Source organism: Corapipo altera, unplaced genomic scaffold (genome assembly GCF_003945725.1).
Source record: "Corapipo altera isolate COAL_440 unplaced genomic scaffold, ASM394572v1 22b, whole genome shotgun sequence".
In the NCBI taxonomy this organism is placed as follows: Eukaryota; Metazoa; Chordata; class Aves; order Passeriformes; family Pipridae; genus Corapipo; species Corapipo altera.
Genome location: NW_020884876.1, coordinates 6725488 through 6749858, shown reverse-complemented (window position 1 = coordinate 6749858; position 24371 = coordinate 6725488). Strand labels below are relative to the sequence as shown.

Sequence of the window (24371 nt, the reverse complement as noted above, 5' to 3'; positions counted from 1 at the left end):
AACCCAACAAACTTTACCAGAAATTAGCTGTAGAAAAATAACTGTATAAGAAAACAGAACCAGAACTGAGGTGTATATTGATTTTTAACAAAGAATTGTCATTAAGAAGGAAAAATTCTCTACAGAACCTAAATAGTTTCTGAGATTAAATCTAACTATCACGCAAGCCTAAAAACTCTACTGTCATGCTGGGTTTATGGTTGAACAGAATATTCCAACCTCCTTAATGTTGTTTCAAACTTCTTTAAGATTACTGTCTTTGTGGACCAATGACTAGTTTTCCCAATCAATTTAATTTCTGATCGCTCTTTTACCAAGTCTGGCCATTCATTCTGATTATATGATTATATTTTCTTTTGTGAAAAGACTATTATACTTCTATCGCTATAGATCTATGTCTTTTCACCCCCTCTGCCCCCAGGGTGGGGGGTATTCCAGTTAGGAAACCCTTACTCTTGCCAGATAAATGAATCTTATCCAAGCAGCAAAAAATCAAGTTCCTATTCTACATTTTACGGTACTCCTCTAGTAACCATACTGGCAAAATGGTGAAAAGACAGTAGCAGCGACTTTACAGCTAGGATGATGCACACAAATTATACATAACCTATTTGGTTGAACTAATGCAGAACACAGTATTGTGCTTGATTAGCCTAAAGTATATTCACAGTTGTAATCTGTTACCTGTTGTTGAATCGATGCTGAATTTTCCATGTTCATTCCCACTGACTATCGAGTATGTGATTTCAGCATTGGCTTCAATGTCCCTGCTTGCAGCGTAAATCTGGAGAACTTCAGTTCCAACCAAAATGTCCTCTGATACACTTGCACTATACTCCCTATGCTCAAATACAGGTGGATTATCATTTATATCCAGAACAGAAACTATAAGACTACTTGTTGAAGACAGTCTTCTAGGTAAACCTTCATCTGTAGCCTTTAAAGTTAGCGCATACACAGCCTGTAATTCCCGATCCAAAGGCTTCTCCAAACGAATGATTCCAGAGAATTCATCAATAGAGAACTGCCCCTCTGCAGAGTTCACCAGTGAATAAAGGATTTTACGGTTCAACCCTGCATTTTGAAAACAATTTTCAAGTACAAAGCAGCTGTTAAAATATACCAGCATAATAATTGTTCTGATAGCTATAGAAATAAAAACATGTGTGCTAAATATTATCATTCATGTTAAAAGTAAATTTTAGCAAGAGTTAAAGGTTCTTGTGAAGGGCAGAATAATTCCCCCCCAAAAAAATTAAGCTAACACTTCATTGCACTGATTTTCTGTCACAGAGAAAACATGAAGCATGGTTATGCTTTAGTCACAGTACTAGCTACTATGAAACAATTACAATATAAATCTAATTATAATTTAGAACAACAGCATCTGCTTAGCAGGCTTGAAATAACAGAGGAGGATATGGGAGAGTTAGGTTGCATCAAATAACTAGACTCAATACCAGTAAGCTTATCTAAGAACCGTGCCTCAAAATTACCAGGAACGTAATTTCTGGAAACCTTTCTGTATAAAACAAACAAACAAGCAAATTATAGGTTTTGGCACAAAGTATTTCAGTCCTCCTGAAAGCCTCAAAGACTAGCAAAGTGTGAAAACATCTGTCTGTTACCTTGCAAATGAGCAACCTAGCTTTATCATAGCTCAAAGCAAGTCGGTTGTTTCACAGGACTGAAGTAACTATTCATTAATATCACTCGATTAATAAACTGATGATATATGGAAGTCATACACTGGTAAAAATATTTTATGCTGTTGTATTCCTTACAAGAAAGCCTATCAACAAACTCTTTATAATGTCGTTTTCAGTTCATGTTCACTTAAACACTTGTAACTGAACAACGAAGATAAAGAGACAGCAAAAATCTTAACACAGTGTCATACACAGATAGCTACAACTGACCAGGGTTCTCTTTATGGTATGATCATCAATGGCTAGCCAGAGAAGTACACACTGAAAAATCTATGAATGCATATTTACATGAACAGACATGGCTTGATAGTCCTTTTACTTACATCAGGAGAAAAAGGATGAACCTAATCCATCATAATATTAATATATTACCACACTAAAAACATATTTTTTCTCTCTCCCCTCTCTTCTTTTTTTGCAGACACACAAAAGGGATGTATTCCAAGCTACTCACACATGGAAGTCAGGTGTTACATGATTTAGTAGACCTAAATTTATCTTTCTAATTCTGAGTGGTATTGAACATCTGTCAGTTCTACTGAAATACCTGACACATTTCAGGATAAGACCAAATAAACATTGCTATAACTTTGAGACCATGACAAAAGTATTGGTCAAAGAATGCATACCTGCATCTGCATCTGTTGCCTGCACTCTTGTCAAAAGGGTTTTAGGCTCTGTGTTTTCAAATACTGTAATGGAGTAAGTATCAGTTGTAAATTCTGGGGCATTATCATTCACATCTTCCAGAGTCAGAATAATATTAGCTTGGCAGAATCTTCCTCCTCCATCTGTGGCTTTCATTAGAAGATGATAAACTGCTTGCTGCTCACGATCAAGTGCCATTAATGTTTTCAGTTCACCTATAAACAGAAAAATACATGTAAGTTGAAGAAAGTTGCAAGACTCCAAGTATCTCTAACGTGTTTTTCCCTACAATCAGAAAAACGAAACAACAATTTTCTTCTTTACAGTAATTTCATCAGTGCCTAAGTCAATAGTTGTCTTGCACTAATGAGCTCCACTTTGGCCAAAGCATGTAAGTGCTTTTCAGCTTCAAAAGATTAAACACTAAAATTCTCTTTTTTCTTTATCTCCAATGCTGCTCTTGAAACAAAAATTAGCTAAAGTAAAACTATCTGATGGTGCAAAAAGAGAAAAATGTGTATGAACGCACAAATCCATATGTATTTGTGCAACGACAATGAAAATATTAAAACTCTGTCTTTAAAAGAGTGCAAGGTTAAATCCATGCCTGGTTTTTCTGGGTTATTTAGTTGTGTTCCTTCCACAGCTATTGATGTTTCCTCCTCTGACACTCACTAAATAAACAGAGCTATTCACACTATCAGATATAACCTGCTACTACAGACAAACATGCAGAAGTCTTAACACATACTTTCTTTCCAAAGTGACAGAAAAAAATGAGAAGCATTATGTGTAGTCATTGTCTCCTTTTAACCAATTCAAAAAAGTATTATGAAATACTGTTTAAGAGTATTCTAGTCCTATCAATTCTGAATTTATGTAACAATATACTAGCACATCACACAAGTGACATTTAAAGTAAAAAAAAATACCAAACCCACAAAGTAAGGTCCTTCTCTTTATTTTGTCACTGAAGTATTCTAATCTCTGTATTTCCATTACATGTTTGTATTTATCTTATTTCATTTTTTCTATATTGTTTACTACTCCCTTCCTACTGCTTGTCTCCTGCAGCCCGCACAGCACAGGATTTTGGCATTAGCTGTGACCTATACTATAATCCAGAACACACAAATGCCATGAAAACCAAAATCAAGCAAGTTAAAAGTTAATTTTATTTATATAATGCTTCCAATAAAAATGGAGGCGCTTTTGGTGTTTACTATGAAAAGAAAATTTGTTGCTCCTCAAATTTAATATATCTCATCCCATTTAATATACCAAAACAATTGATGGTAAAGATATTTTCAGTAATAAACCATTATTACTACTACTGCTACGATGAATATAAAAAGAACAAATTTTATAGCCTACTTTTACTCCAGTCACTTCAGCATGTTAACTCTTTAGTTTCTCATCTATTAAAATACTTGCCTTTTGCTTGACTTCTATTCAATATGTTATTAGTATTTGTGTAGTAGAAACTCACATTTTAAACAGTTGTACAATAAAGCAACTCTTAGAAGAAAGTTTAAGTACTGACATTTATGTATGTCTTACTGTAATAGTAAAACATTTTATAAAATGAGGTGATGACTGGCATCTTGTATAGTGTATAAAGTATTATTACCTGTGTCTGGAGTGAGTCTGAATTTTTCTGCTCCTGTGCCATGCAGTGTGTAAGTAATTTCTGCATTGGAACGAATATCTGCATCTGTAGCAGATACCTGCATTATCAGTTTGCCAGGAAGGGCATCCTCAGGAACGGAATCAGTGTATAAAGTCTGCAAGATTTAAAGTTACATTGAAAGATTAAAAACATGCAGTAAGCAGAGCTTGGAAAGGTGAGGGGAAGAAGGAATGACAGAGGAAATAATATTCTGTTTGAATGTTTGGTAACATATGAAGTGAACCAGAGGATGAAATAGCTGAAAATTAAAAGAACTTATGATTTTCTAATTAATTAATTCCCATTTATTAGATTATTCAGAAAAGTATTTAATACTGCAACTAGAGGGACTCTTGAACATCACTGCATTGCTAAGAACTCTAAACACTTGTACACGATTAACTAATAATCAAATGCATTCCCAAAATAGGAGTTATAAATTTTTCTTAATTTCATTTTTTCCTCTTTTGGTGGATCATCTTTTCTAGGCCTGTCTCAATCTCCAAGAAATTGATATCTACCTTTCTTGTAGTGACAAAAAGCTTCCAGATAAAATAAAAAAATAGGAAAAAGGATTTAGAATTTAAAGGCACTAAGCACCCCTGCAGCTCAATCATCTCATGAACGTATGTTAAATTAGAAGTACTGAGTCTTATAACACCAATATTAACAAAGGGAAAAAGAAGAAAAAAAAGCTAAAACCCCTGACTTGGCAGTCTGTATATAACCAACATAAACATCAACCAAGAAAAGAAACACGGTGTTCGTTCTATACTTGCCCTTCCTAGTCCAAGGCAAGATTTCCACCTGGTAATATCAAATATGTGTTCAACTATGAAAAGTCCAAATGTGCTAAAACAAACAAACACAAAAAAAAAAATCCAAAAAGCTAGGTTTCCTCATAAGGCAATTACACATCTTGCAAGGGCTACCTTTCTGGATTTTTCCATTTCTAATTTTTCATGTCCATTTTTGCAGACTATCAAATCTGGTAAGACAGACAGGTTTGAAACAAGAAAATATTTATGGATTACAGATTGTTGGTGCTGCTGAATGCAACTGCAAGATAATCTTCCAGTTTTTTCAACTCTTATCACAGGAAATACACACATGTATCAACTAAGTGATGTTATACAGCCTTCTTTGAGACCTTGCTTCTTTCATAAAATAAAGCGTATAAACTATCATGGTTGCAACTTAAAACAATTCCTTTTGGAAAAGCATGCATTAACACAGAAGAAATGTACTACAATTATCCTTATATTCTTCAAATACCCATTGAGTGTCAAAATTCCATCAATGTCTTTGGATATTTAAAAAAACATGTCCATGAAGTATCTTTTTTTTGACAGCATTCTATCTTAATAGTTAAACTTTTTGTTACTGCTTTAAAAGAAATAGCTATTTGTCAGTCTCCTGAGAAGCAATTTCAAAGGAAATGTAGATTTTATGTATGAAAACAGTTGGACACAGAAGGCAAGACTCTGCCTACCTTTTCACAAACAGGGCTATTATCATTAGCATCAAGGACTTTAACCTCCACCACAGCTTTTGTTGCAAAGGTCCCATCAGTAGCTGTAATATTTAGAAGATAATTATCCTTTTCTTCCCTGTCCAGAGGCTTTTTGACATAGACCTTCCATTCATTCTGTATATTTTCAATAGCAAACTGTCCCAAAGGATCACCTCCTGAAATATGAAAAGAAATATTTATTGCTACTGTAACATTATCAAAATTATGGTATAGTCAAAAAGAAAAAAAAGTAAATGCAAATAAGCACCCACTCTCTATGGCTTTACAAGAGAAATAGCTTCATTTCCCAGATAAAAATTGTCAGTAGATGCTCATACAACAAATTTAACTATGGCCAACAGAATCCATAAAAATCAATATAGAAATTCATGTAGCACTATAGAAAACATCATATCAAGACATATGCTAAGTAAAAACAATAAAATACTCCATTGGAAATTAACAGCCTATTATTTTGTGAAAATTCTTTCATTTGTTCTTTAACTACATCACTAGTCTAAGTACATTTTTAAAATAAAATTTGAGATATAAGCAAACAATAAACATAGGAAAGCATTTTAAGCAAGGCATATATGAAACAAAGCCGAGACCTGCTTTCTAAACCTAATTTTTCCACTGAAGTTTTTAATATGCGTACTAAGACACACATTCTCCCTTTGCAGCTCTACGGTTTCAAACACTTGCAAATAATTTCAAAGATTAAGTTATATCACACATCATTCCAAGACCACTCAAATGATTATTCTGACATTACCCCAAAAGATTTACCTGTAATGTAATAAAAGACTTGTCTATTGGTTTCTTCTGTGTCAGCGTCAGTTGTACTCAGTATGGCAATTACCCCACCAGGAGGGTCATCCTCACTGACTGTTCCTTTATATATCTCTGCAGTAAATCGTGGAGGATTGTCATTCACATCTGTAACAGTAACTTCAACTACAGCCATAGAAGACAGTTGAATTTTTTCACCCCGGTCAGATGCAACCACTGTGATTTTGTATTTGTCTCGTATCTCATGATCGAGTTCTTTAAGAGTGGTAATCCAGCCAGTCTCCATGTTTATGGCAAAAGACTCTATAATGTCTACCTCTTGAGAAGGATCCAAGCTGTAAGTAACCTGCCCATTGAGTCCTGAATCTAAGTCAGTTCCTTTAACCTGTATGACTCTTGTTCCAGCTGGTGCGTTTTCTACGATGAATGCTTCATATGGATTGGACTCCAAAATGGGTTTGTTATCATTTGCATCTTTTATCTGAATGCTTACTTCTACTGAGGAAACAACATTATAACCTTCATTTGGATACTGTGCTCGAACTGAGAACTGGGACCATTTAGTTGTTTCATGATCAAGATTCTTCTCAAGTTTCAACTCTCCGGTCTGTCGGTCAATCACAAAAAAGTCATCTCTGTTGCTTTCAGGAGTGTTCCCTTTAATCAGACTATATACTAAAGTCTGATTATGCTCTGCTTTGATAACGTCTATCACAGTCCCAATTGGAATGTCTTCAGAAACTGCATAAGAATAAAATGGTTCTGAAAATTTTGGAGGAGGCACTTCTGGTGGGAGTATTCTAGCATAGACAGGAACAACTGACTCTCTCTGGGGGGATCCACCATCAATTGCTCTAACAAGGAAAGTAAGAAACTCATTTTCCAAACCAATTAAGCTTTCTTTTGTAGTAATTATACCAGACAATGAATCGATTTCCAAATTCTCCCTTACATTTTCAGACTCTGCTTCAATACTATATGTGATGTCTGCATTTGTACCCTCATCAGCATCAGATGCCCAGACTTTAATGACAGAAGTACCTCGTGGAACATCAGATCCAATATTTACTTTATACTCTGTGGCTCGGAATTGAGGAGCATTATCATTGTCATCTGTAAGTATTACGTTAACAGTACAGAAAGCAACTTTTCCTCCTGAATCTTTGGCCATTAAACTAATGGCAATTACTTTTTCTGCTTGTGTTTCACGGTCAAGCTTTTCAGAGGTAAATATCTGCCCTCTCTCATTTGTATAAAATCTGTCTTTGGCAAAGTCATTCACAATGTGGTAAGTGATGTGGCCATGTGTACCAGAATCTTCATCTGTTGCTTTAATTTCAGTCACCAAAGTATGCAATGGAGCATTTTCAGCTAGTTCAACCTCATATTCATTCTGGCTGAAAACAGGACTGTGCATATTGGCACTGGTTACAGTTATATGGACTTGGGCTGAGCTTCTGAAGACCCCATCAGAAACAGACGCATTAAGATTATAATGTGACTTAAGTGTCTGTCTGCGTAGGTTTGAGATGGTGATAATGCCAGTTTTACTATTAATTACAAAATTCTTCTCATCGTTGCCTGTCAGAATGGAGTACTCTAGCTTGTCAACATCTGAACTATCTGCATCTGAGGCTTGCACACATGTCACAAAATGCCCTCGAGGAGCCAGTTCACTAATTTTAGCTTCATAAACCAATAGGCTAAAAAGAGGGGGGTTATCATTGAGATCGATTACATCAACAGTTACAATGACATCAGTACTCAAGGGCAGCATGCCACCATCTATGGCCCTTATTAGTAACTTGTGTTGTTTGAGTTGTTCATAGTCCAAAGTTCTTGCTGTAAGAATGAGTCCAGTGCTGCTGTCTATGTGAAAGTAGTCATGACTTTCACTATTATCCTCAACCAAGTGATAGGAAATCCCCCTATTGTTTCCAGAATCGGCGTCTGTAGCGCTCACTTTTACAACAGATGTTCCAACAACAGATGCTTCAGAAAGTGCTGCAGTGTAAGACTGTTCCGTAAACACAGGAGGGTTATCATTGATGTCTTCCAGTATTATGTCTACAAACACATCAGCATGTGCCCCAGTTAGGGAGTCTGTTGCTCGAACACTCAGTTTATAGGCTGGATGAGACTCAAAATCAAGTGGGGCAACAACATTTATAACTCCAGTGTTGAAGTTGATAGTGAACTGACTGAAAGGATCTCCACCTGTGATGCTGTAAAACACCTTAAGTCCTTCTGGGCTGTTCGCTTGTACATGTACCACAGGACTATGGAGCTGAATGTTTTCTGGTATCTCTGCACTGTAGAAAGGCTTTTCAAACACTGGCATAGCTTTACTCATAACTGTAATTGGGACTATAACTTCAGCAGAGAAAGCAGGCTCTCCTCCATCTTTTGCCACTACTGTGACCAGATACTCTTTATTTAGTGTGTCTGGTTCAAACTTCTTCTTCAGTGAGATTTCACCAGCGGGATCAATTTGGAAATGTTCATGATGTTCTTTGAGATAGTAATGCACCTCTCCATTTCTGCCTGTATCTTTATCTACTGCAGTGACACGTTGAATAATGTGGTCTGCTTCAGAATCTACTTTAACAACAGCATAATACGGAAGATTGACAAAAAATGGAGCGTTATCATTTACATCTTCCACTGTGACTTTAACTACAATGTGTGCAAAAACTGATGGTTTATTTTCCCCTGTCACTTCTATGACCACATCAAAAGATTCTTGCTGTTCACGATCAAATGGTATTCCTGTTGTTGAAAGGACTCCTGAAGTTGGGCTTACTTTAAATCTGCTGTCTGGATTTAGAATATGGTAAAACAAAGGCTCATTTATTTGATTCCCTATAGCAGTAACAACAGCTATTGTTTTTGCCTCTGTGGAATTCTCCTGCACTGTTGCAGAGTAAGAACTCTGTGTGAACTTCAGCTGGCTTGCTTTGCTTTCTTTCACATTAATTTTTACAGATGCAGTGCTTGCAAATCTGCCATCAGATGCTCTCACTGTTAATTCATATCTGCTTCTTAACTGAGTTGTATTTTGTACTGTTATATCTCCAGTCTTAGGGTTTATTGAAAATTTTTCTCCAATGTTGCCTTCAATAATGGAATAAATTAATTGTGAAAAAATGCCTGAATCAGCATCAGTGGCATTTACACTGATGACTTTCACGCCTTTATAGGTTGGAACCAGAATGGATGTCTCATATAACTCTCTTGAAAACACAGGAGGGCAATCATTGATGTCAATTACATAAATAGTAACATTAGCTGCATATTCTGCATATAGACGTGGTGTCCCCATATCATGTACTTGCACTGAGAAGTGGAAAATATTTGTCTCCTCATAGTCCAGACTCATTACTGTCCGAATGGCACCAGTGCTGGAATCAATGGCAAAATACTTGCGGACAGATGGTTCAACAATTTGATAAACAAGCAAAGCATTAGATTCTTTATCAGCATCTGTAGCTTGAATTACTAATGGGATATTCTTGTCAGTCAGAACTACACTGTTAATTGAAGCTGATTCACTGATGAGTCCTGTATATTCAACTTGCATAAAAATTGGTGCATTGTCATTCTCATCCTGAAGATGTATCAAAACTGTTGCATTAGTGGACAAGCCAGCCATGTTTGTTCCTTGCACAGTTAGAGTGTAAAAAGGCAAAGTTTCAAAATCAAGTATCTTCTGAGAAACAATGACACCTGAGTTCGGGTTGATAGCAAAGGCATCATCTGTATTACCATCTTTTATTTCATAAACTACAGAAGACTGACTGTATGCTGTAACCATTCCAACAAAACTACCAATGCTGGCACTTTCACTGATTTCTGTAGAATATTCTTTGGCTGTAAATTTTGGAGAGGCGTTATCAGAAACCGTAACAAATATGTGCACAGAGGTTACTTCACTCATTGGAGGATCTCCTCTGTCTGTAGCTTTTACCATCAGGTTGTATTCTTCCTGGTTACTACGATCTAATTCCTTTGCAATCTTAATCATGCCGAAAATGGGATCAATAAGGAAGGAATTTCCAATATTCCCTGTGAAGAAAGAGAAAAGCAATTAAGAAAGAGGTGTACGGAATTTAAAGGATGACTGTTTATTTAGCTCTATAGCTCAAAGAGACATAGATAGAACATAGAGTTTTTTGGACAAACATTTGTTAGCCTCTCTGGAAAGTTTTCTGTAATTGACAGTTAGCAGTAATTCTAAGTTTACTTGTGGAAATATTGCATAAAATACAGTTAGCAAAGCCTTGAAAATAAATGCTAAAATTTTGGTTTAGCTAACTTAAGTATCTACTATAGCTGAAAGAAACTTCTATTCAGAAGTTAACATCAGTGGAATAAAAGTTACATTTTATAATCTAAAACTATACTGTTTTGAAAAAAAAAAAACAAAACAAGAAGGGTTTTAATGAATAAACACTTGTGAATCTTAATTGTTTATGCAAGTATTGTTAAATCACTACTTCAAAAATAATCTTTTTGAATTGGACCGATAGTTATCTCTCAACTTCCTATTGATACAAAGTCAACTTATTTGCTGTGATAGTATTAGAAGAAAAATAATACCTGCTGAGAAAAACTAGCTGCCATTTGATATACTGTTTGCTTCATATTTTCAAATATATAGATGAACTGCATATAATATTTGGCTCATGTACTAAATATGACAAGATTTAACATTTTACTTCCCTAAAAAAAAATCACATTACTAAAGCTGCTTTCTCAGCATAGAAAAAATTCATTAAGAACTTCTGAGTTATGCACATGAGTAGGCAAGAGGGATTTTTTGTGGTTTTTTTTTTTTAGTTGGAGACTCTTAAACACAGTGGCATTCTTAGAATATCCCATTACAAATCTAGGAAGCTATTACAAGCATTTAAGGAATGCTCCTTCCATATGCTTAGAACATAGTAAATGTCATATTTCTAGAAATAACAGAAAACAAACATGTATTTTAAGCAACTTATGAGACACTTAAATACATTTAAAGAGCTTTGTTTTAATACAATGTTAAAGTATGTTTTCATATCAAAACAACACTTTGGGGAAGAAAAGGAAAATATTTACAGTAAACAATTCCTATCCTTTACAAAGCATTTGTGCATATCACTTTGCATGAACAGTAACTGAATAACTTTTTACCTATTCTCTTTTATATACAGTTTCTTATGCTTGTCACTGGGATTTTTATTTTAAATTACTTTTTACCTTTAAAGTAGTACCACACACACACGTAATGAAATATAAATAACTTTTTTCCCAGTCATAGCGTCTACATAGCTCAGGACCTTGGCAATGGCAAACTTGTATCCAGATTTAATGGACTGAACCAAAACACACTTCCCTGTGGTAAGTGAACTCAATGAATGTCAATCCTGTTTTCATATTATTCAAAATTGCAATCATTTGAATCACATTGTTCTAGACAAGTTCAGGAAGATACTCTGAGGTTAAAAATAAGCAGCCATACCTAATGCTCTTTTCTGGCCTGCAATCTGAAAGGAGTCTTAATGCCAAATTGACCAGAATAGCAGTCCCATTACCTAAAATCAGCCAGTGGGAACCATGGAAAGCAACCCCTTCCTTGATACATGTACCAGAAAGATTAACTTAAAAACTGGAATTATCTAGGGATTAAGTATATGGATATTTTAAAGTTATTTTTGAGCTCCTAACTTTCACATTATACTAAACATAAAAGCACTTGTCTCAGGCTCTTACTCTTTTCATCAAAACCTTGCTTTGCCTACGTCACAAAGAATATGACTTAACATTAGCAAAATAGAATGCATTTTTTAGACCTGAATTTAAGGCTTCTGTCATTTCTAAAGACCACACCCCTTTTAAGGGTCAAAAGATACCTTTTTCTTCTCCTACTACTACAATGTTCCAAATACACCTACGGGGTAGCATAAATAGCTAAGGGATTGAGATGAATATTTGTAGTTTTCTTTTAAATGCTCTGAGGCTGTATTTTCAATAAATCTCTCAGAATATGACACTTAAACCTGCACTGTCCCTTTTTTTTTTTTACAGTCATGTTTTTAGGTGTCTACCGTTGAAACAAAGTATCAGCAGGTACTGTTTCAAAATAAACTGAAGATGTAAGAAAGTCAATATACCTGATTCAATAGAGTACGTAATTTCTGCATTTTTCCCTTTGTCCTTATCTAATGCTGTAACCTGGAGTACTGTTGATCCAACAGCTGCTGACTCATACACCCGTCCTTCATAGGCAGAGCTGGTGAACCATGGAGCATGATCATTTGTATCACTAACATTAACGACGATTCTGGCGTAGTTGCGCTTCACAGGAACATCTTGATCTCGAACCTGCAACAGTTAGCATATTACTAGTAATTGGCACTGTTATTTCAGTAGCACATTAAATATGAGTAACAATTCAAGGTTCAATCTGTTCCAGTCACAGGGTCAAAGGCTGCATACAAATTAAACGTACCAATAAATGTTTGAATTATGGGGACAAAAGACATTAAAAAGCATCTCTTTGCCATTGACAACAGAAGAAATCTTGTGTTTATTTACCATTATTGTAAGAATATGCTGGTTCATGGTCTCGTGATCCAGTTTTTCTGATGTATAAAGAGAGCCAGTTGCAGGGTCCAGACGAAACTTTTTAAGACTGACGGGATCAGTGCTGCCCTGCATCGTATAAATCAGTTTATTCTTCTCATCTCTGTCTGTGGCACTGACTTGCAGAATTTCTGTGTCTGGTATGGTATCTTCAGGTATGACAACTTCATATTTTGAAGCAGAAAACTGAGGCCTGTGATTATTTGTGTCTATAACTTTAATGTACACCTGAAATGATATAATGGGAAGGGGAAAGCATATATGGTAAACAGAGATGAAAGGAGGATACTTCATTAAAAATCAGACCATAATTATGAAATAATTCTACCACAAGACAATTTTATTTTTCTGGGAGCAGGAAAGATCCAAGAGGTATAGAGAAGACTCTTACTAAATCCAAATCTGCCTCACTTTCCCCAAAGTCAAACCAGAAAACTCTATGACCAGAAATGTCCTAGGTTAGATACCTTAAAGGGAATGATTTTTTCTAAAGCAAGACAAAAAAGCAATTCCTTGGTAATTTTGGAATTAAAAAAAGTTTAAAATTCTTAATATAGATCCTAGAGTGGGTAAAAATCCCTTTTTTGGTGTAAATTTAGAATTTTAAGCAACGTATTTTCAAGGCAGTGGATGCATAATACTCCTCCTTGCCCTCATGCAAAAACAATCCTCTTTCAGCTCCTTACATTTCCAAGCCTAGGCAAGAACAGAAAAGTGGTGAAATTCCCACAAAAGTATCTTATTTCAAAGAACTGCAGGTATTGCTTACTCTTCTCCAGCAATGGAGCACAATCTCAGCATAGTTCACTGATGACCAACAAAATTTCCCTGAAGGTACAGTTAAATTAGCTTGGATGCTTCAAACTGTTTTTTTCTGCAGAAGTTTAGCTGGCTTCACCTATGTGCAATGCTGGCAATGCTTTCTTTGTCTGAATAACAATGTTCAACCAACACAAGATGCCTGCACACCCATTTGCCTTTCACAGCATCAAATTTTTGTATAAAAAGGGTAAGACAGTCAGCCACCATCCTGTTCCTTTAACAGTGACAACATCAGATGAGTGGGAAAGTAGACAGCAAAGCTCCAACAACACACAGCGAAATCCCAGTTCTTTATGTGCTGCACATACAGCCATGCTTTTAAGCATCTAGAGGTTAGGTGTCTTGTATAAATTTATTAAGGACTATCAACAGGTATTTATGATATCATAAGTGGCTTAAATTTGTCTTTGAAGATACTTATTGCTTTCCATTGGTAACTGGTGGAGTCTACAGATGTAATTAAGACAAGGTACCAAACTGCATGCAGTAGAAAACTAGATGAGATGAATCCTGATGGTGGTAAATAATTAGGAAAAGCCATACCTCTTGCTATAGGAAGAGGAAACTTTACCCTTATAAAACTGGTGTCTTGTACTAAGAAAAAACAGGTGTTAAGATTATCAACAGGAGTCATACAAATTCCTAAAATATTTATTTCAGATGTGGGGCTATTAGCCCAGGTTGCAACTACTACTCTAAGCTCCAAAACAACAAGTTTGTCCTAAAGGTGAATTTTAATACAGGTTAAAAACATTTAAATAACTTCCAGAGAGGCATAGACAGTCCTTGAATATATCCTACAAATCCTACCAACAGTAAAGGAAACTGCTGGAAGGATTTAATTCTAAGTAACAACAAAAATACTTCTGCAACTAAGTAATGAAGTCCTGTATCACCAGGCAGACTGATTAATGGAAGTGAGAATCAAGAAACACAATGGGGTGTGAAATTCTTCAGATAACTTTGTATTATAAGATAGGAAAGTCCTTCCAAAAACTGGGATTTGCCAACTCTGATAGCTGAAGAAAATGTCACCAGAAAGACTGTTTTCACTGAGAATTTCACTTGGATAATAAAAAAGAACAAACAAGCATATAGAAGGGAATAGAAATGAAGATGGCAAAGGTGGAATCTCAAGAGTCAGAAGCCAGATATGGAATAAGGTAGGTAAGGAATAAAAAGAGCTTTAAATTTATTTGAAACTGTCAAACAATCTGTGGGTAAGCAAGACCATCAGGAAATATAAAGAACAATGAAGGAGGAGGAGAGCCTGTTCCAGATTACAATTTTGCCTCAGTTTTATTCATCAAGAACAATAGGGTGCATGACACTGCATGAAATAAAATAAAAAATGAGACTGGTAAAGCAGTGGTGCTGCAAGAAGCTACTAAATAGAAACAAGTCAGCAAGACAATATGGAAATCACCCTCATGTTCTGCTTGAAAGAGAGAGAGGTGATAATACTCCTAATGTGAGACTTGCTGATAATAATACAGGGCTCCACCTCCAGACCACCAGTCAGGGTGGAGAAGGGGGCACGCATGCACGTGTATGTGTGCCCATAGCCTTTAAAAGCTTTTTAGTAGATGTAGTGTAAGGTTACTATGCATAATCCACAAAATACTACATTTAGGGAAACATTCATAAACATAAGTAGTTTTTCAGTGTTTTAAGCAGTCTGTTAGGATAAATACAGACTATCACCACACAGGAAAATAATGCCTCCCACAATCTACTAGATTTCTCAGAAAACTGAAGAAGTACAAAAAACCCAAATCATTTGTCAGAGTGATAAAATCCCTTGCAAGATGTTGCTATGGAGACTAAGGAGTTTGGTTTTGTCATGGAATAGAAATCAATTAAAGAAAGGAAACAAAGAGCTGGAATAGATATTGACTTTCAGTGGGGGAAAAAAATAATGGTAGGTGACCCAGGATGCATATTAGGACAAGTTTTTAAATAAATTTACTACCAAATTCAACTGGAAAATGAAAAGCAAGAATGAATATTATCTTTAAAACGTGATCTTTTTATATTGTAATGATTAGAGAGGAGCAATAAAGCAACACAAGCACAATTGTTGGTTTATTTTTAAGTTTTGTATAAATAAAATACATTTTAATGCCTCTTGGAAGAAGTAAGACAGAAGGGTCCAACACAGCCACTTACAAAGCATTTGAGTAAAAGCACCTGCTCACTGAACACTGGTGGCTCAGGAAAATGAAAAATGACAACAAATGAAGATGACCAACAAATTAAAAAACAAACAAACAAACCAGTAGAAAAACCCGACACCAAATACAAATCAAACTATAAAAGTATTTTTTTATAAATAAAAGGTTTAAAGGCCATATACAATTACAACACTTCATTAATGGATATTATGTTTTCAAAATGAACTCAAAGTAATTTTTTTATTAAACTACCACCCCCAAGCGATTAAGTTCAGACTCAGAAAAACAGCAAGTGAAAAGACAGAGTATCAAATTTATGAATTTAAATTAAAATTTCTATTTAAATTCATGTCTGTTTTCACTCCCAGATTAGGAAATACAGAAACTTAGGTCAAAATGGGAGGTGAGAGGGTATGTAATTCCAGAGCAACTGCGTTAGATCAATCTGCTCTGAAGACATGTCCACCTGTGCTGCTGGTACTACACAAAATGAAAACAGTAAAACAGCATTTCTAGAATGGAGCACCACAAAAAACACGCAAAGTACTAAGTTAAATGCCAGGAATGTAGTGACTGTGAAACCAGCATTAGTACCTGCAGGACTAACCACTATCCAATGAAATAGCTTAACTGAAAAGTGATCTGTTGATCATAACATCACAATTTAGCATCAACTCTCTCTGATATTAGCTAGTGAAGCAGTTAAAATGACCCACAAGGAGACAGTCTCCAAAAAGGTACTGTTGGACTGAACAGATAGGGAGATAGCTCCTCAAAATGTACAGCACTATTAAATATGAATGATTAACAAAAATATTTTTGCTAAGGAATAAACATGACTCAGTCACTACAAATGGTTTGCTCAGGTATTCTATCACTTGTCAAATTACTTGCTGAGGCATGTAGTTTTTCTCCACACTGGTAAACACAACTAGAAATATGCAATTTGTTATACAAATGCAATAATTTTAAATATACCCAAAACCTTAGATTCAAGTGAAAGGTGTTTAAGTTACTTTATGATTGATTTCTCACTCACTAATGTTACTTTATGCCACTGCACAGATTTCCAGTGGACAAGCATAACATGAGCTGATGGGCAACCTTTGGGTAACTTGTCTAACTGCATGCTGGACTGCTTTAATAAGGGGAGCAGCAGATAGGGGAAAAGAAAGTACCCCCTTCTATTTGACACTCACTGGTGGGAATGTAGATCCACTAGAGTTTTAGGCCCTGCAATTAAAGAGAGATCTTGACAAAATGGAACTAATCCACTGAAAGGCCATTAAAATCATGGGGATTGAAAAGCTCTCAGTTCCCTGTGTAAAGGGAAGGCTGCAGGAAAGAGAGTAAGACTCTTCTCAGAGAGGTATAGTGAAGGGACAGGAGGTGACACTCGCACGCTCCAACAAGAGAAACTACGATTAGATATAAGTAAAATTTTTCAAGCAGAGTTGTTAAACATCAATATAAACGCAAGTCCAAAGAAGTGAGACACTGGATTGTTATATTAGTTATTGGCTTGGACCAATTCAGAGGTGTGTGTATGTGGAGAGAAAGGGACAGGTTGAATTTCACCCAGGTGAGGTAATGTCCTGTCCCATATCCCACCCTCTGTGAGTCTCCCTGGGCAACCGTGGGGCACTGTCAGTCAAAAGCAGCCTGGGAGCACTGCCCCACACCACACCTTGGAGCCCCTGACCCAGTCCCAAATTGGCTGGCACACCAGAAGTCCCTCCCAGGAGTTGTGGGTGTTGCCCTGGGGGGCCAAAGCAAATAAAAACATGTGCTCTCCATGTGTGTTGACCCTGCCATCTTTCTGGACTCCGGTAGGTGGCTGCATGCTGGATCTAGGGGTGTTAGCTATAATTCCCTCTTTTTCTCTCTCTTTCTTCACTCCTTCTTCCCCTAATCTCCTTTCTTTTGGGTAGCTTGAGACTGGATGGGTTGGATTTTGCTAAGTTGTATGGGCTAGCATGTGCTAAATCAGGGCTTTGTTGAATGCTTCAATTTGGTTGAATGTTGCCCTTCAAACTTTCGCCGAGTTCCCTTATTTACTAAAAGTTTACCAGTAAAAGTATCTCCCAAGGAAATGTGCAGCTTTTCTCCTTTGCACTCTCTCTTATGGTTTTAAAAGAGCTGAAGGTTCTTCTAATAAAATTTTGTGAAGCCTTGTATATTTTTAAAGCATAAGCCCTTTAGTGAGCTTGTAGCTTGGAGCCTAGGGTCTTACACCCTGTCATCTCAGGCACTTAGAATCTGATGAGTTCCTGAAAAACTTGATCAACTTTACAGCTTGCTCTGCTTTGAGCAGGACTTTTAACTACATGAACTCCAGCGGCCCCTTCCAGTCTAAACTACTGAATAAATTACTATGGAGACCCTACTTTCAAAGTCAGGAATTTTTACTGAGGCTAAGTGACAGGTACTAGACGTGCAGTTTCCTTTAAAATGTAAAAGGACAAAATTTTCATGTAAACTGTTAAGGCCTTCAAATTAAATGAAAAGCAATTGAAGTAATAATTGGGAGTGTAATTTTAAAGAACCACACAGAAAAACATGGTTTAGGGTGCCTGAGAACAAAACAGATTAATAACTTGTATTATTCTATAGTAACATGTATAATAAAAGCACGTATGGGACATTTATCAATGAAATTATAAGATTAAATTCAAATGAAATATGCTAATATTATCTCTTTAGAAAGTGTTGCTCATTTAAGATGCACAGTATAGAAAAAAATAGACATTAACAGACCATAATGTGATCGTTGAAATAAAATGCTCTGGAACTAAAGAAACTTCACTCATTTTGCAAGGATATACAAGGGCTGTGTTGCACAACTGCCCCTCTGCTCACAGTTCTCACTGAGAGCAACGCACACTGGTCATACAGAGAACAAAACAGCCCAGCATTACTTTAAGGAAGGACTTCAAATCTATTAATAATTTGGCAGGTGAAACCTAAATCTGCAAAGAAATGCATTTATTACTAGTAATTTGCAGAGCAGATATGTGCCATTGACAAAACATACTCAGTTAGCAATATTTAAACACAATGTTCCTTTGGATCATCTTAATATTTTTTATGTACCGATTCTATATAGAGTTTAAATTCTACTCCTCTCCCCTAATTACATTATAGTTACACTGAAATGTTTATAATAAATTTATAAACAAAAAGTTGTATTATCCAGAGATAATATAACTGCATTCCAGTTCTCAAATGTCTCTGTGGAGCAGAATGGTGATTGCAAGCAAAAATGCATATTTAATAAATGAAGAATATTTTATACTTCATTCCCAAAGTATAATATCAATATAAATTTTCCATAAAGCAATATTAATATTCTGAAATAGCACAGCAATAGGTAAAATGCTCCAATTGGCTTTAAACCATCTGAAGTACTACTTTCAGTGAAAAAAACTGATAGACAGCAATGAAAAGTGGCAATAGCTAGAAATAGGATTTTTTTCTTTCTTTCTCTTTTCCCCCCAAACAAATTCAGTAGTTCATATATTGCTACTTACAACTTTTGAATAACCTGTTCTATTTCAGTACGTTGTGGTTTTTAATGATTTAATTTTTGTATTTTTTTAATTATTGTCTTATTTTTAATGACATTCCTTCCTAGTGTGACACTAGTCGTCCCTAACACCACTAGGTGTTGTAGGCCTGGAATTTGTTTGTCCTTGTTTTGCATCATGCATTTGGCATTTTAGATGCATGCAAAATTCTAATAGCCTCCCCGCCTACTACTGATTTTTCACAAAAGCTATTTAACTCAAGTCCTGAAAGAGTCAAATGCGCTACAGATGTTAATGGCCTGAGGCCAGCAAATGCCCTCCAGTTTAAAGTCAGATACAATACACTGCTTTTATACAATAAGATTTTCATTTCTTGTGCCCCTCTTCAATTTCTTGCAAATGTCATTTTCAAATTAAATGTAAAATGACTTAATCTGCTGTTAATCAAGGTCTGTTAAATTGTTTACTGTATATGCAGTGTTTACAGCAATTACTTTGTAAGTTAAAAGCTGTGTGCAGCATATTGTCGTTCCTCATGTACGCACTCAGAATTCAGAACTTCTTTTGCCTGTCACTCTATTTTAACTGTTAATCAGCTCTTAGAAGAATCCAACAGCATGTCAACACTCAACCTTTAATCACCATTATTTCAGCAATGAGTAAGGGAATTTACACACTGGCATCCATAAATCACACCTTCAACTTTGATTTCATATCAACATTTCATATCTGAAAAGTATCCTTTGAATGATAGTCCTGAGGGTTATCTTAACAGATTAGTCCATTTGGGTGGGCCAGGAGTTATGTGGGAGATAAGAGAATCAGTTAAAATCAGGAATCTGTTCATGCACCAACAGTTGCAGAGTTTGAACTAGTCTGCACTCGTCAATCTGTACACCACAGTAATGTGAGAGTCCAGCAGCAACAGCATAACTTGTGCTTATCCCATAAGCAGGACAAATGCAAGACAATGCAAAGGAAGCCTTTGTGCTTGTTTGTAAGAGAAACCACAATCTCTGATCCTGCCAACTCTAACAGAGAGGAAAGGAAAGATACAAAAGAAAATCATAGAAAAAGCCTTCACAGAGATGACAAATTTAAGACTAGTACTCCAGTTCTTCTGGAGAAGAGCGCTGTGGTAAATTTTCATGATGCTCACTCAGCTTTACAAAATGCTAAAATAACAAATGAATTTAAAGAAATTGGACAAAAGTTACACTGTGCATTTCCAAGAAGAACTGAATGAATTGCATAACCCAGAGGAAGAGAAGGGGTGAGGGTTAAAGTACTTTTATGACCTTCCAATCCTTGGTTGTTCTAAAAGACAAAGCAGATTATGGTTCAACTGTGACAGCTGAGGATGTCTGCATAAATTCAGCTACATAGGCATCGGCAGTGGAGAGAATATCTGCAGTCATTGAGACCACATAGTAAGCCTTCAGTAGTCCCCAGACTACCCCAACACATTGCATAGCGGCATTTTTGACTGCAATTTTGGTAGAGGGGGAAGAGTGTGTGGAAAACCTCTTGCTGTCTTTTTGGCTTTTCTGGCAAAAGGAATTATCTTTTAGTTGGATTTGTGTTTCTTCTATTTTTTTTCCAAAGTAATTCATGCCTTCTATCCAGCATTCTGTAATCAGAAGTGAATTTGCTCAATATTTTTACCACAAGTAGGCAATAAATTTACAGCAGGATTCTTCAAACCCCTTATGTGTTCATCAGCACCAGAAGCAGCGGCACCATAGCTATGATAGCAGCAAGTTCCTACTGGGGAACATGCTGTTGTGTTTGAAGATTCATGGTCTAGAATCACTCTAGAATCACTCACAATTGTCATCATTAAAGGAAAAGCCAGTTCTCATAGGAAACTGCTAAACTTCCAATTTTCTCCTATCAAATTTAGTCTATCTGAACTATTGAGCCTCCAGACATGCAGTCTGCTCAATAAAGATTGTGTTTAAAATCCAAAACATTGACAAGAAACATTTTTTCCTCTGGCTAAAAGCAGGAAGACAATATTTAAGAAATTAGAAAAGATAACAGAAAAATATATGTGCTGCATAGAAGGTGAACAACAAGAAATTGCATTTGTGAGACAGATTTCTACTTACAGAAAAGACAGCAACAACCCACTTATTGCTCTTTGAGCTCCTGAGGGGTAGGTCAATGATAGGGATATGTAACACAGACACATTACTGTCCCAATCCAACAGTCTTTATCTTGTAAATAAATCCTTTCCCTTCTATTTGGAAGAAAAGTGGAGCTCCTCTCTGTTAATGGCTCTATTCACAGCAACCTCAGCTAAACTTTACTTTCAAATATATTTAGGTTCTGGGCTGGGGAAAGAAACTAGATGGGAAAAACAGAAGGGATATACATTATAACCTGCTTTACTATGAGTTATTTCCAGTAGTGCCCCAAAAGGCTTCTGTACCTTAGAGTGAACTTAGTAGTCCAACTGCGAAGAATTGTCACCACCATAGAGCTTTAGTAGAGAGGTAATTTTAAAAAAATGGTTTGTCTGAGATTGCCAAACAATCTCCAAAAAGCAGCAATCTCTACCTCCACCAAAGCTAAAATAAAGTACTTAGGAAGATACGAAGAGATGTTATCATCTAAACCTTGTTTCTATATGTACACTACGCAGAAGGAGCAGTTCAGTTTCATAAAACATTACTTGGATGCTGTACAACTGGTCATCCACATCTTGCAGGGGGACTGTAACCACAAAACTTTACAACGGTTGTCTCTAAATTTCAAGTACAGTAATTGAATTAGTGATTTTGGCGGAGCTGGAGTAGTAATTCATATAAGTAGTATTAATCCTTTTCTTGAGAGAAGATTATGCATGCAAGAGCTTAGTTTCTGTTTTCATTTATTTAGCTGTAGGAACATGATACAACTCAAAAGTCGTTGGTTCAAACTACAGCAGCATAACATACAACCTTCCACCTAAACCACCAAACAACATGGTTCTATGAATATAAGAATCCACTTCTACTTTAGACAGAGTCCCTAATTTAGATAAACCATGGTCATTGTCCAGGATGAAAAAAAGGGTAAAACACAACACTCTCCCCACCCTCCAGCTACACATTCCTTCTTCTGTAATTGCTTAATTAGAAAGTCCATTACCTGAGTGCTGATAGATCTGTTTCCATCTGTTGCCTCTACTGTCAAGTTGTAATTTGATTTCTGTTCTGCATCAAGAGGCCTTGCGACAATGATAGTTCCAGTGCCCTTATCCACATCAAAGCGACTGTCATAGTTGCCACCTTGTTCAGGAAATTAGGAGAGGGATAAATTAATAAAATGCATTATTGTTTCATTATTTTCATGTATGATCATGTTCTGTCTTCAGATGCTTAATGAAGGTGAAACTGTATATACACAGACTGATACATACATTTATTTTAAACACTTTGGGTTTTTTTCCTGGCAATGTGATATACTGCAACTTGTACATATTTAAAACTGAGTAGTTTTGGACAAAGCTGATTTGTCTGGCTCATGGAAAGTCTGCAGGTAAATTCTTATTTGTGGGATTCTCTACTCTTTTTTTTTTTTTAAAAAAGGAATTTAATGATTCCAGATAGGAGGAAATTGAGAATTACTGGATAAAATGTGACAGTTAATTTTGTGCAGATTGGGCTAATTAGTGAAAAAGATATTTTGTATCAAAATACAATAAAATTCTTAATCAGACATGTCAAATTTGTGTCTTTTGAAGCAGAGTACAAATTATTATATTCGTATACAACTACAGATAAGGTAGAAAAGGTACCTCTGAAGAGTCCTCATCTCAATGTTGACTATCTAAAGAATTCACTATCTCACGCATTCTGAGATAGGTAGGATTCAGATGAGTGTTAAATGTTTAAATGCCCTATGTTTAAATATGGCCAAGTTCCTTCTCTGAAGCAAATTATCTTAATTTCCCTTGTGAAACATTCAGATTACTCTTTGAGCTGTAGTTAAATGACTGTGTAGATCAATAGCTACACTCAGTCATTTAAACATTTAATTGATCATCATCATCATGCCACCCAGAGCAGACTGTCCTGAGAGTACAATGTCCATTAGGTCTAAATATTGTTAGCAATAATAAATACTGCCATTTAACTACAATTGCTTTAGCCCTCTCAATGAACTGCCTAAAACGGAAGAATCAATTTTTATTTTGGTCAAGCAAGTGTGGAATATGGTGAACCAATTTCTCCTAATTACGTGCATGTGTTTTTCTAATTACATTTTACAAAGATAGCAGATAGCATTCAGATATCATCTGAGTGCCTTTTTTTTTTCCTTTAACAAGTTTTTACATGCTAAGCTTTGTAGATCACTAAATGCCTTTTATAAAAAGCCAAGGCTAGAAGTGAGAGGGTAAAGTTTCAAAGATTGCAAATTTGTACTTAATCCAAGAAAAAAACAGGAAATACTGAAATGAGCCCCCATTCACATGTAAAAAGGATTTCACCTTTAGAAGGTTCCACTGTATGACAAACATACCAGTTTAGGAAAGATGGGTTGGATTCTGCTTCACCAGATTTGAGATATTTGATAATGACCAACATTATGTAATTTTTCAAGTTTAACTGAAAGACAGTTCCTCTTACTGGCCCAGCCGCAGTTTCTGAATCACTCAAATAGACAGAAACTGGACAGCATGAAAGGTAGCAGTTTTTTCTTTTCTTAACAGGTGTACATTATCTTTTTAATGGGCTTTGTGCAATATGTCAGCTTTAGAAAGTGAACCTAGCTTTTCCTTTTATAATTGGCAGGCAAAACCATTTACTCGGATGTCTCAATGAAGTAATCTACATTTTAAGTGAAGAACAGAGTGAATGAGTATGAGTCTGCTTAACCACTTTTCCTGACAAAAAGACAGG

The 24371-nt window shown here is 35.8% G+C and overlaps 1 protein-coding gene across 9 annotated transcripts in view; it reads right to left on the bottom strand.

The window, feature by feature from the left end:
• FAT1 (FAT atypical cadherin 1) overlaps positions 1-24371 on the bottom strand; it is a 107750-nt gene that overhangs the window by 22048 nt on the left and 61331 nt on the right. For all 9 annotated transcript variants that reach the window (XR_003526393.1, XM_027635618.1, XM_027635619.1 and 6 more), the window contains 8 exons: positions 22618-22757; positions 12911-13186; positions 12487-12697; positions 6329-10396; positions 5519-5715; positions 3988-4141; positions 2339-2572; positions 685-1074 (listed from right to left, as the gene is read on the bottom strand). Coding sequence is in view for 8 of the 9 variants with exons in the window: in XM_027635618.1 (XP_027491419.1) it covers positions 685-1074; positions 2339-2572; positions 3988-4141; positions 5519-5715; positions 6329-10396; positions 12487-12697; positions 12911-13186; positions 22618-22757 (5670 nt within the window). In the remaining variant the exon portion in view is untranslated. The remainder of the gene's footprint in view (positions 1-684; positions 1075-2338; positions 2573-3987; positions 4142-5518; positions 5716-6328; positions 10397-12486; positions 12698-12910; positions 13187-22617; positions 22758-24371) is intronic.